The sequence below is a fragment of the Vipera ursinii genome (genome assembly GCF_947247035.1).
Source record: "Vipera ursinii genome assembly, chromosome: 2".
Classification (NCBI taxonomy): domain Eukaryota; kingdom Metazoa; phylum Chordata; class Lepidosauria; order Squamata; family Viperidae; genus Vipera; species Vipera ursinii.
In genome coordinates, this window is record NC_139513.1 from 168,511,813 (window position 1) to 168,525,472 (window position 13,660).

General features: G+C 45.1%; 1 protein-coding gene across 1 annotated transcript; it reads right to left on the reverse strand.

The window, feature by feature from the left end:
* Positions 1 to 1,613: 1,613 nt before the first annotated feature.
* Positions 1,614 to 12,912, reverse strand: LOC310637022 (uncharacterized protein). Its single transcript, XM_083357274.1, has 5 exons — positions 12,541 to 12,912; positions 8,502 to 8,661; positions 4,210 to 4,393; positions 4,048 to 4,119; positions 1,614 to 1,787 (listed from the first exon to the last, which is right to left on the reverse strand). The coding sequence occupies exons 1-5, from the start codon at positions 12,605 to 12,607 to the stop codon at positions 1,641 to 1,643; spliced, it is 630 nt and encodes a 209-aa protein (XP_083213400.1). The 5' UTR covers positions 12,608 to 12,912; the 3' UTR covers positions 1,614 to 1,640.
* Positions 12,913 to 13,660: the final 748 nt, after the last annotated feature.

Below are 13,660 nucleotides of genomic sequence, written 5' to 3' on the forward strand. Positions count from 1 at the left end.
CACCCATTTGCACATAGACACAGTTAAATACTACTTTATTGACATTCATGAATTACAAATAGGATAGATGTAGGTAGGTACGTATAGGCAGGGAAACTGCTCTCCAGTTTCTAGGCTGTGGGAGTTCCTCATCTGACTCTTCCAGTGTAAGAGGTTACTTGCAGTTTCCGATTCTCCAGGCATTGCTAGGTCAACCACAGTTTCCTCTTTCCAGTATTTCTTTGCAAATCATCATCTGTTTTGTTCTAAAGATTTCCCCATCGGAGTGCATGTGTATGGGAGAAAATAAGAATTCGCTTGCAAGTGCAACCTGTGAGAACAATTTGCACCTGCTATACTGTTTCTACTTCATTACAGGGGGTCCTCCACAAACGACCGCAACAAACCCAAAATGTATGTTGCTAAGTGAGAAATTTGTTAAGTGAGTTTTGCCCCATTTGACCTTTCTTGCCACAGTTGTTAAGGGAATTACTGCAGTTTTTAAATTAGTAAAACCGTTGTTAAGTGAATCTGGCTTTCCCCATTGACTTTGCTTGTCAGAAGGCCGCGAAAGCTGATCACATGACCCTGGGACACTGTGACCGTCATAATTGTGAACCAGTTGCCCAGCTTCCAAATGTAAATCACATGAGCGTGGGGATGCTGCAATGGTCATAAGTGTAAAAAATGGTCATGTCACTTTTTTCAGTACCATTGAACGGTCACTGTTGTAAGTTGACGACTATCTGTACTATTAGCCTGCACATGACACATGACATACGCTGACACCATGCACACTGCTATGATTCTTTGATGGATGATTGCTATAACAGGTAGGATCTGCAAGAAAATGTGCTAGGTTCCAGATAGCCATGCTGTTTCCTTCTTCTAGGAAACCCCATTTCACATCCTCCAGTTTCCTCTTTCTGATGTTCCTGGATCATGATTGTGTTCAGTTATTATTGGGCTCGATCTGTCTTCTCCTCCTTAGACCGAGGTTTTTCTTTGACTCCTAAATCCCCTTCTTTCTACTTGGAGGATGTTATTTTCACTCCCAAAGGATTCTGAGATGACTATTGGTATAGGAAAGGATTTCTCAAACTTGGCAACATTAATGATGGCTGGAGGAATTTGGAGACTCAGATCCACACATCTTAAAGCCGAAAAGCACTGGTAGAGACAGTGATGAAATGGGCCTTAGTATATAAAGGTATACCCAAGCACCACTTGGCAAGGACAAAGAATGTCATCTCTTGCCTGTTGCGAGGCATATGGCTGGTTTTTACTGGAACCAAAATGCTGAACTAGAAGATTGTTCACCCGTGGAGATTAGCAAGGCAATTCTCTATTTCGAGGGGAGCTTTCACATATTTAAAGGATTTAGAGTCAGGAATGCAGCTACCACCAAGATCCCCAAGCCAGGTTTAGGGTGTAGGAACAGAGTAGGCTACCAAGATACAAAAAAGGGAAGAAGTTGGGGTGGGTGGGTTTTGGGGATATGTATTATAAATTTTTTTTTTGTAAAACTCTTTAATAAAAAAAAGGGAAGAAGTGAGCATGATTTTGGGGCCCAGTCCTAAGAAGGATGGGCTGCTTCAGGGGTAAAAGAGGACCCTCCCCCCCCCAGGCCAAGGGCAACGACTAGGCTATCACAAGCTAGGTTAGAGATTCCTGTCTGCCTCTTTGATTGTCTGCTTGGGAGATGCTGCTCTAGGGAATGATGCCGAGATGCTGGTGTTGCACGGACAAAGTCTTGGAGAGCGAGGAGAATTGGAGGTCAGGTTGTTCTTCTGCTTGGCTGGGGAGAGCTAGGGAGAAAGGGAAATAGGTTAGTTGGGAAACCTTGACTTCTGGTTTCATTTATTTAAGATTACATCTATCCTGGGTCAATCTGAAGTCCAGTTATCAGCCGCTGTAGCCAGTCTGGCCAGTAGTGCATTACGTGTTGCAGTGTCAGTGGGAGGGCCATGGTTCCACATCCTCTTTTCTAAATGTCCTCTTTCCCCCTTCCTTCCTCCTCTGATCTCTAAAAATGGATCGGTCAAGTACATGGTCCTTGACTCTTAATATTGCTGAGGGATGGCTCTTTCTGACTTCAGTGATCTTAAGCGCTGTCTCAACCCAGAAACTCCAGGGAGTGGGGTTTGCTCTTTGTTCATGGACCTATCAAAGAGATCTTTGGTAGATCCTCCTCTCTGAACAATCAAGAAATGTCCAAGGAGAAAACGGCGCCGACAGGGCAAGGTACTGTGTATAAACAAAACAAATCCCACTCCCTTCTAGCACTGAAGGTACTACCTAGTCTGGTTGCGAAACGTCTATAAACAAACAACCACGCTCAGAGAGCACCGAGGACTCCCCAACGAGAAAGATGAAATTGATGGATACAGATAGTCCTCATCTTACAATCAAGGCTGAGGCCAAAGCTTCTGCTGCTAAGCAAGATAGTTAAGCGAGTTTCGCCCCACTTTATGACCTGGCTTGTTGCAGTTGTAAAGTGAATCACTGCAGTTACTAAGTTAGTAACCCAGTTGTTATACAAATCTGGCTTCCCGACTGACTTTGCTTCTCAGAAGGATGCCAAAGTTGATCATGTGACCCCGGGGGGACACTGCGACCGTCAGATTGTTGGGGGCAATAAGCTGACTTTGTAATAATGCCGCTTGGGGTGTGTGTGAAAGCCCTAATAAGCAGGCATATACATAGAATGAAGGCTACTGCTAAGCTTGTAAGCCGCCCTGAGTCTTCGGAGAAGGGCGGGATATAAATGGGATTAAAATAAATAAATAAAAATAAATAAATGCATCCCGGATGCCAAGCGTCCAAATTTCGATCATCTGACCATGGGGGATGCTGCAGCAGTCACGAGTGTGGAAAACGGTCATGAGTGACTTTTCAGTGCTGTTGTAACTTTGAATGGTCACTAAACAAATGGTTGTAAGACAAGGACCCCCAGGATATGCAAGAAGTGTAATCTAGGCAGAAGGTAAGTGGTTTAAAGACTCAGCAATCTTCCGACTGCTCAGAGAGTGCTGAAAAGATTGATGAAGTGGTATATAAGTCTTAAGTGCTGTTGCTGTCGTTAAAAGGGGCTGAAACATTTTTTTTTCCCCAGTCCAGAACAAGAGGCAACTTTTGGAAGTCAGGCAAATACCAGATGCCCCCTTAATCCACTGAACTACAAGGAGGGATATACAGGTAGTCCTCAAACTTACAACAGTTCATTTAGTGAATGTTCAACGTTACAATGGCCCTGAAAAACGTGACTTATGACCGTTTTTCACCGTTTTAGGACCTTTGTAGCATTTTTATTTATTTTATTTTATTTTAATTCCATTTATATCCCGCCCTTCTCCGAAGACTCAGGGCGGCTTACAAGCTTAGCAGTAGCCTTCATTCTATGTATATGCCTGCTTATTAGGGCTTTCACACACACACCCCCAAGCGGCATTATTACAAAGTCAGCTTAATTGCCCCCAACAATCCCCCACAGTCACGTAATCAGAATTCAGACGCGTGGCAACCGGTTCGTACTTCTGACCATTGCTGTGTCCCGAGGTCATGTGATCAGCCTTTGCGACCTTCTGACCAGCAATGTCAATGGGGGGGGGGAAGCCAGATTCTCTCAACAACCGGGTTGCTGGCTTATGAAGTGCAGTGATTCACTTAACAACGGTGGCCAAAAGGTCGTAAAGCAGGGCGAAACTCGCTTAACAAATGTCTCACTTCACAAGAGAAATTTTGGGCTCAGTTGTGGTCTTAAGCCGAGAAGTTGCAAGATTTGGTGATTACAGGCAGTCCTTGCTGAACAACCCTTTGTGCAAAGTCACAACAGTGCTGGGTGAGGGGGGGGACTTGTGAAAGTCCTCGTGGTGGCAGCCCTCGTAGCATCTCAGCTGTCTAGTGATCGCAATTCAAGTGCTCGGCAACCAAACTGCCCCAGCCGTCCCCACCAGAGATGCCTCTTTCCCAGTCCCTTTGCAGGGAGGGAACTCCCAGTCGGTAAAGGAGACGCGGTCGGTCTTGAAAGGAAAGGAAGCGCGAGTGGGGAAACGGGAAGAGACTTACCGGGGAGCTGGGACTTGGCGGCGCCTCCGGGCAGCTCCGACGCGGGGCACAGGTGATGACCGACGGTCGCATCTGAAAGGTCGAGGCAGAGAAGGACGTGAGGGGTCAGAAGAGGAGGGGGTGCAAAAAAAAGAAAGGGGGGAGGGCACTGAGCCGACTTACCTGCTGCAGCTGGGCGACTGTGAGGGCGGGCTCCGAGAGAGTCTTTCTTGGGGGGCGTTTCTGTGCACAGGAGGGGAGAAGCCCCCGGGAATCCCTGCAAGCAGCAGTGCTGGAAGTGGAGACGCAGGACACGGCAATGGGGGCCACGGGGATGGCTGCAGGAGGTGCCACCCGCTCCAGAGAGCTGGAGAGGAAGAGAGAGAAACACACACAGAAACTGTCACCCATTGGCAGGGAGGTTGTCTAGGCTTCACACAACTGGATTAATTGCATCTTTCCCATAGGCCCCCCCCCCGCACAGAATCCAAACTCAGAGGGAAGGGTGATTGCAACCGGGACAGTTCCGGAAATGATGGAGGGGTACAACGGAGATGATTAACGGGTTTTTAGAACCTATAATGCAAAACGGTATCAGATCGGTTCGGAGAACGGTGTAGAAAGTCTGTTCTGTGACTTTAGGGTCTGTCTCATCCCTTGAGTAGTAGTAATAAAGTGCTTCTGAGCCATGTGCAGAGTGCAAAGTCTAACACCAAGGAGGCCTCATCATGCAGCTTAACGTTGGTAGATTAAAGAGAAGTCTTTCCTCCAACAGCCGCGGGAAAGACTTCTCTTTGATGTAGCACCACACCTTACCCCAGTGAAGATAAAATATTTGGTCTACTGCAGGGGTAGGCAACCTTGGCTCTTTTATGACTCATGGACTTCAACTCCCAGAATTCCTGAGTCGGCATAGCTGTCGAAGTCCATGAGTCATAAAAGAGCCAAGGTTGCCTAGTGGTTAAGGAACCTGGCTAGATGCCAGGAGCTACTGAGTTCTAATCCTACCCTAGGTATGAAAGGCCACTGGATGATTTTGGGCCAACTCCTTTCTTTCAGTCCAGCCCACCTCACAGGGTTGTTGTTGGGGAGAAAATAGGAGGAGGACAGAACATTAGGTATGTTCATTGCCTTGAGTTATTTATCAAAACAGTACTAATAAGTAGATAAACAAAAATGTGGAGGGAAGACACCTCAGTTTATTATTTCAGACACAAGATAGGATAGGTTACCTTTGTGCATCAGAAATCAGGGACAAGAGACCTTAGATTATGGCTCGGTGCTTTGATACAATTGCTACCTTTTAAAACAGAGATAGGGATGATATTCAAAACAGAAAGGCCTGTTTCCTCTCTTACACCACTCCCAGCTCCTTCCAGTAATGGCCTGATCTTTGTTCCAGGGATGATTTACTGTATATATTTTTGGAATGTAACTTCTAGAAAAAGGAAGAGGTCTATAATGTATGGATGTAGACCTCTGCGTTGTGTGTGTGGATATTACACCATCTTCTGCACTTGATGTGGTGGTCCCAAAGGTAAGAAAGGTAAAAAAGGTAAAGGTAAAGGTTCCCCCGCACATGCATGCTAGTCGTTTCCGACTCTAGGGGCCGGTGCTCATCTCCGTTTCATAGCCGAAGAGCCAGCGCTTGTCTGAGGACGTCTCCGTGGTCATGTGGCCGGCATGACTAGACGCCAAAGGCGCACGGAACGCTGTTACCTTCCCACCGTAGTGGTCCCTATTTTTCTACTTGCATTTTTACGTGCTTTCGAACTGCTAGGTTGGCAGAAGCTGGGACGAGTAACAGGCGCTCACTCTGTTACGCGGCACTCAGGATTGGACCCGCCAAACTGCCGACCTTCTGATCGACAAGCTCAGCGTCCTAACTCACTGAGCCACCGCGTCCCTTGTAAGGAAGGTAGCTAGGTCCAAAAAAGTGGACCGGACCAGGACAAATATTCAATTTGATTTAATATTTAATACATTTAATCATGTTCTTTCTTGTGTCACCTTAAGAAAGCATCTATTTATGGCATTTTTAGATAGGCTGTGGAATTTCAAGGTGTGCTCTTCTACCTTATAATAGGATAAGCCCCTCAGTCTTTGAATCAGTTCCCAGAATAGTTTTCCAGCTTAAAACATGGCTCATATCCAACTGGTCGGTCTCTTTCAGGGTTTCCCCCCCATTAATTTAATATAAACAGAAGTGAAATGGATCTAAGATAGACTACATATTTTAATCTTTTATATTATTCATGAGAAATTGAAGTTTAGAGATTAATGACTCACCCAGTGCAACCGGATTTAAAATTCACAGTGTGCCATTTAAACTGGAATGTTATTAAATTGGAAACATTTGGCTCTAGACAAGGGCCATATATCAATTGGACACTAGAATTTTAAACTTTTTTGGGGGGAGAAAAAGAAAATAATGTCAGGTTTGCTAAAGTGGGTCCTTTGGGCAAAGAATACCTTCAACCCGGTTCTGTTTTTTTCTGAAAGGATGCATGGACTTTGACTCACTGTTTGGAGACATGTTCACAGGGGAATTTATTCACTGGCACTTATCCACCCTAGGAGCTATGGAGTGAAGGAGAGGGTGAGAAACTTTCTAGCTGACATCTGGAAACCCACCATTTGGACTTTTTCTAGGGCTTCTCCAGAAATTCTGCTTTTCAGATAAACGGAAAAACTAGAACAAAGCCAGGTCTGAAGTCACTGCCTAAAGCAGACACGTCAAACACAAGGCCCGGGGGTCGGATGCGGCCCGCGAAGTAGTTTCATGCGGCCCGCGAAGCCATCCTGGAAACAGTGAGGGAACGGCACCCACTGCCTTGGCCCTGGCCCAGAGACCCTCCTTCTGCCAGAGACCCTCAGATCTGTCCCACTTCTGCCCAGGCCCTCATAGGCACCCTTGATGCGAACCATGTAGAGCTGGCCATGCCCACCCAGTAGGCCATATGCACTCTAGCCACGCCCACCCAGTAGGCCACGCCCACCCTGGCCACACCCACCCGGCCCCCTGAGGGCAACTGCAATGCTGATGCAGCCCTCAATGAAATTGAGTTTGACACCCCTGGCCTAAAGAAGGAATCCTCTTAAAACAGGAGTTTCTCTTTGAGGAAGGAGAAGAAAATTATATCAGATTAGCGGGAACCCAACTGCCCTGAGGAGCCGGAAGCAGCTTGAAATGACACGGCCGTCCGTTGGCAGGTTGTGATGCGACTGGCATAAAACGGAGTGCAGCTCGTTCTCGACTTTCAACAGTTCATTTAGTGACCATTTGAAGTTACAATGCCACTGAAAAAAGTGACTTAAAACCATTTTAACTCTTATGACTTCTGCAGCATCCCCAGGGTCACGTGATTTACATTTGGATGCTTGACAGCTGACTCATCTTTATGGCCGGTTTCAGTGTCCCTTTGGCAACCTTCTGACAAGCAAAGTCAATGGGGAAACCAGATTCACTTAACAACTGTGTTATTAATTAACAACTGCCACGATTCACTTAACAAACGTGGCAAAAAAAAGGTAAAACTGGGCAAAACTCACTTAACAAATTTCTCACTTAGCAACATTAATTTGGGGCTCCATTGTGGTAACAAGTTGAGGAGCACCTCCGTGTGTCTTCATTTAAGAGGATGAGAGAGACCTCCCCAGAGTTAATGCTGCTATAGGTGGAAAAAGTTTCTAGGTGATAGAAAATAAACACAGAGTAAAATTGCGTTCCCAATAGGAGATTTCAATGCTTGGGTGAAAAGCTGAGCTATAAGTCAGAACATTTTTGCCCTAAATTTTGTACTGTTTTTGCAAACTCCAATAGGCAACTCTCAAAATAGGTATGCTCAGTGCTTTTTTTGTAAAAGAAAAAGGTGCCGGAACTCACACATGTCATACAACCTGCCTTGCCTACCCTACAAGGTTCCATCCAAAAAAGGTGCCGGAACTCCGTTCTGAGCGTTCTATGTGAAAAAAAGCCCTGGGTATGCTTCTTTATGTATTTTTCCTCCTATGGTGTTCTCTCCCCCACCCCTTATAATCAAAGGCACATATTGCATCAAGTCCCTCCTCTTTGTCCTCTTATGCAGGGCTTTTTTTCTCATAGAACGCTCAGAACGGAGTTCTTGCACCTTTTTTGGATGGAAGCTTGTAGTGTAGGCAAGGCGGGTTGTAGGACATGTGTGAGTTCCGGCACCTTTTTCTTTTACAAAAAAAGCACTGCTCTTATGCAATATAGAAGTGATACTGCTCAGCTACCTTGCAGGATCGTTATACACAGAAAATAGAACAGAACCCCCAAGCTTCCCCAAAGGCTTGTCATTCTTCGGGGTAAAGTATCTACGGAGATTCTCATCATCCAGGTCATGGTTGCTCCGAAAAAGCACGTTTGGGACTTGAATGCCAAGATTCAGTCCCTGGGGCGGATTTTCTCCTAGGGCTGCACTGCCCCCTACTGGGCAACTAAGTATACTCACTTGGCAACAGGCAGGCATGACAATCGTCTGGCTTTGGATGCCTTCTGACCCTCAGGAATTCTTCTCCCGTCAAGGCTGGCCTTGCGCTTGATGGGACACGTGGGCAGCCGGTAGGGTGGGAGCGGGTGGAACCTCTGCTGGTTCTCAAAGGAAGAGTGGCCTGGCAAGAGGAAACAGGATGGCAACTGAGAAAAGTGGAGAAAACGTGGTGGGGGTTTGGGGTGGGCTGGGGGGGGATACCACTGTATTTCAGTACTAGAGAAGGCTGCAAGCAAGCGTTAAATTGGAGATTCTGGGTTGTGTTTTTAAACCTTCCGTTGATGATACGAATGTCACCCATTGTTTGAAAGGACCATGTTTGGCACTGATATATTATGGCTTTAAAAAAATAGGTTAAAGATTTGTGGGTTCTTCCAGATAGGAGAGTCTTCTTCAGTTATTATTTTTCTCTTGTATTTTATATATATATATTAAAGGTAAAGGTTCCCCCGCACATGCGTGCTAGTCGTTTCCAACTCTAGGGGTTGGTGCTCATCTCCGTTTCAAAGCCGAAGAGCCAGCGCTTGTCTGAGGACGTCTCCGTAGTCATGTGGCCGGCATGACTAGACGCCAAAGGCACACGGAACGCCGTTACCTTCCCACCGTAGTGGTCCCTATTTTTCTACTTGCATTTTTACGTGCTTTCGAACTGCTAGGTTGGCAGAAGCTGGGACGAGTAACAGGCACTCACTCTGTTATGCAGCACTCGGGATTCGACCTGCCAAACTGCCGATCTTCTGATCGACAAGCTCAGCATCCTAACCCACTGAGCCACCGCGTCCCTATACACACACACACACACACACACACACACACACACACATCAATATCACAGGAAAAAAACTTTCAGAACTCTACTTTTTTCTCTTTCATTATTCATTCGTTATTCCTTTATTCATTATTCTCTTGCAGTTATTATTTTTCTCTTGTATTTTTACCATATCAAGAAATACATATATATTAGAAAAAAGCCTTTCAGCAACACCTTTTTCTCTTTCATTATTATTATTTTTTTCCAGTAAGAGAAAATAATAGGGAAACAATGGGAAAACAGGTTCACGTGGACCTTGGGGAATTTGAAGCAGGCAGCTGCATAGAAAAAGCCTTCCCCTGAAACATTTGATTTCCCAAGCAGCACTGGAGAATGAAATGGTGTCAAAACTAACAAATGGATATTATTTCATTTCAGTTCCTGTCAAAGGAAAGCAAGTACTTTTTTGGCATTTATTGCTTTTGACATTAGGTGTTGAACTGGGTGTGCGGGAAACAAAAAATGTCAGCTTGTGCCATGGCAGGATGCTATTCCTAATGTACCGCCCGTCTCTATTCTCAGAGGTCCTATTATTTCTGGAATAGACATTTCATAAAACTGTCATAGATTCCCCCCCCCCCTTCTTTGTAGAGGCTATCTTAGACAATCAAGGATGATTGCCATCACCTTTACTAAGCTCCCTGACAATGTTGCAAGGGCCAGACTACACCAGGCTGATTCACAGGTCCCCGTTTTCATCCAGAGGGCATCTATCTTTAATTCAGTTGAGACTTTTTCCATATTCCCTGTTAGTTTAAACTCAGCTCAAGTTCCAGCTGTGAACTAGAAATTCTATCCCCTCCAGAGTTCAAATCATGTCTTTGATTTGTGTAGAATTAGGCAAGACATGATTTTTCCAACTTTTCTGCCCTGCTCCCAGTATCTAACAATGATAACACTATGGTGTGTTACGGCAGGGGTCCCCAACCCCCAGATTGTGGCCTATTGCTGGACTGTGGCTTATTCAAAACCAGGCCTCTTGAGAGGTGGGCTGGTGTACGTGGACAGGCATGCCAGCCCACTGCTCACACTAGTGGAGTTGCATGTGCGTGTGCACCAGCCTGCCGCTCACATAGCTCGGATCCCTTCTTTCCTCCCAACCAGCCTACCAAGCCGCAAAGTTTGGGATTGCTGTGCTATGGTATGGTATGGTATAAGATTATTATGATATGACTGTATGAGCATATCCGTGTAATTTTCTTGCTATAGTATGTAAGTACTGTAATTCACTATTGCCTTCATTCACAATGTTTTTTTTCTGATTTCCCAGTCCAGTCTATAATCTTGGGATTTCCTTTTGGTCTCCCATCCAAATACCAACCAGCTCGGTTAGCTTTCATGGATCAGCCAAGATCACCTAAATACTTCTCTCTGATATAGGCAATATTGTCAGACTGACTGAAATAACACATTGGGAGAAATGTCATGATTTTGCCACATTAACCAGCAACATTGCCCAGGGTGGGCATGCAGCATGCGCAGTTTGAATACATGGCATCGGAATTGCAGAACTCCACATTGCTATGGCATCCAAAGGACTGGAGATGAGTCATAAACACAGATGTTATAGGTTTGCATGACATGTAGCATACATACGGAACAGCAGAAAAGTTCTTAATTGATCCCTCCTGGTTCTTCCTTGTTTGTTTGGACATAGTCCACTGGTGTAACCCTTGGTTTGTTCAAGCAGGTAGCCTTCCTCACCTGCATGCTAAGGAGATCTAATGCATTTCTTGGCAGGCTGAGGCATACACTTTCCCTGAATTTCTAAATTGCCCCTCCGGGAAGATGTTTAAGCTGAACTCTTCTGCCCTTATTAAAGTAGGTGGCATAATTGCTGTGACGAATGACTCCTGTTCAGACAGGTTTGGTATGGCGTTTGACACACATTTATAAGAGGCACATCAGGACCTGCATTTTTGCATCTGGGATTTGCTAATTAACAGTGAACTTTGGCCAATTTGCGAGCCAGATTTCCTTTGTTTCAAAGAATTAGGGGCCTTGGTTGGTTGAAATTTGGAGAAAGAAAAAGAGTAATTTTGGAAGAGCCCTTTGTAGCCATAGAGGTTGAAGTCCACACACAAAACATGGTGTACTACAAGATCTTCACTTGGCGGTGCTGGCTTGTGGATGATTTGAATGGTGGAATTCTTCAATACTTGGTTTCCCTTCTACAGATGCAACATCCGAGTGCTTTCATTCCACAACGAGGATCCCCAGAATCATTGTTTTCATTAAGGGTAAATAAAAACCACAGCAACAGCGAAGAAAGACCACTCTGAATTTAAATTATTAACACCTTCTCAACCCATATCAAAAGGAAGTTTTACACAGGAAACCCCCACCCCCAATTCATCTGATTTCATGGTCATATCTTAAGGAATTTAAGCAAATTCTTCCAATTTAAAAATAAATTCCTTAGGGAAAACACTTCTTTCTTTCTGCTAAATATAGCATTACCTGTTCTCGCTCAACGAGCTTCCAATTCAAATGTTAGCCGTGCACAAGGCAACCCATGGGACTGATTACAACAGCGAGGTGACAAAGAGGTTGGAGATCCAAAAGTAAAGACAATGAGGTTGAAAATAAATCAGTATTAACAAAAGCAAACACATTAGAATTTGGATTATGCAGTTGAGGCTGCTGCATCTCCAAGGCTGATTATTTCAGCTTAGAGGGTGAACAAAAAAAAAGACATAATGGAGTGAGAGGGGTTTGGTTGCTTTGGTGGAAGGAGACAGGCAGAGTGCAGGTCCAAGAAGGCCTATGGTCAACTGGAGCCTCATGAATGAATTTTCATGCCCTCAGGAGATTGTCAAACTGTCTTGTGCAGGAGTAACGCAGCTGCTGCAAAGAAGCTCTTCCCATTCAAACTGGACTTTCCTGATCTGATTGATCCTCAGGACTGGATCACCCAGATTCAGTGAAACGCACACACGCTTGAATCATTCTACCCCCCAGTGCCCTCCGGGAATTAAGGAGAAGGCTGGACATTGGAACTGACAGATTCTGATGGCTCTTACTTTTCAATTAATAAAAGTCTCTCACACCCCTCCCCAATAGCAATTTTTGGGCCCTGAGCAGATGCCAGTTCAATCCTGAACTAAACAATCAAAGCCTGAAAATCGCCAAGCACCACAGAAGAAGGTGGGGCAAAAAAAGAAAAAAAAAAGCTTTTCAAATACTCACCTTCCAAAATATAGACTTTGAATCCACTGCTGATCCCTGTGGTGTAATGAAAATCAGCCAAGGCCATCACTGCTGGATGAAGGGACTGTCCACAGGGGATAGATGCTGACCCCAGACAATTGCAAACAATATTAACTCTGCTGTAGAATGGGGGTATCAAGGAGGTGGTCCCCGGAATCTAAAAGTTTCAGGCCTTCTTATGCTCAGGAAGCAGGGACCTGGGGAATGTCAGCCCTAAATCCTTCCTTCTCTCTCTTTCCTCAAACCCTTCCTGCATTGAAAGTGTCTCCTTTCTTCAGAGAAGGGAAGGGATGACCAACTGCCTGGACCCTGCAGGTTGTTCTTTCACAAAAGTCACACTCTTGCAGCTCATGGCACTTCCCTTCTTGAACTTCTGGAGTGTGCCTCTGAAGCGGGTGGGGCTTCAGTTGGCCAGTCGCAACAGGCTCGACACACGCCTCTCCAAGCCTGTTAGCCCCCTCCGGGCATGTGCGTGTGCCTGGATTGTGCCATTCCCTTGCGGGCTGTGTGTGTGTGTGTGTGTGTGTGTGTGTGTGTGTGTGTGTGTGTAGGGGGGGGACAGGGCAGATTTGGAATGGAAGTAAAAGGCAGAGGCAGGCATGGTGGGGGTCCAAAAGGAGTAGGAAATATTGGCTCTATTAGGGAACATGTGATCAATTTCAGAGGAATGATCTGCATTTAGAAGTTCACTGCTGACAGGAACAAAGAGAAGAAAGGAACTCCCAGACAAGCTCTATTATTTTTGGGGAAGACTTGCTAATCTAGACTTTTTTTATTTTTATTTTTTTTTACTTATACACCAATAAAACAGAATATAATGGAATAATTTTGCAGTAACTAAATTTCATTTTTTAAAAATATTGCTTTCTTTTTATGAAGGATAAGTAGGAAGAGTGGGCTCTTTTGAAGAATTCAAGAGTCATTAATCAACTAATCAAATGGACTGGTTCACACGATTATTTCAAACACTAACCTCCATTTTGAATTTGGAGGGGGGGGCGGCTCCTTTACTTCCCCTGCCCCCAAGACCCTTGAGAAGACTGGTGGAAAGAAGCGAAGCTGCTGGTTGGAAGGATACCTTACTGGTGGTATAAGTCAA

What these genes read in the sequence shown, in the direction of transcription:
- LOC310637022 (XM_083357274.1), bottom strand. Translation starts at nt 12,607, where the DNA reads ATGGCCTTGGCTGATTTTCATTACACCACAGGGATCAGCAGTGGATTC. An exon ending in CAAAGTCTATATTTTGGAAG is followed by an intron (nt 8,662 to 12,540) that starts GTGAGTATTTGA and finishes TCCTCTTGCCAG; the next exon opens with GCCACTCTTCCTTTGAGAAC. An exon ending in CGCCAAGTCCCAGCTCCCCG is followed by an intron (nt 1,788 to 4,047) that starts GTAAGTCTCTTC and finishes CTTTCTCCCTAG; the next exon opens with CTCTCCCCAGCCAAGCAGAA.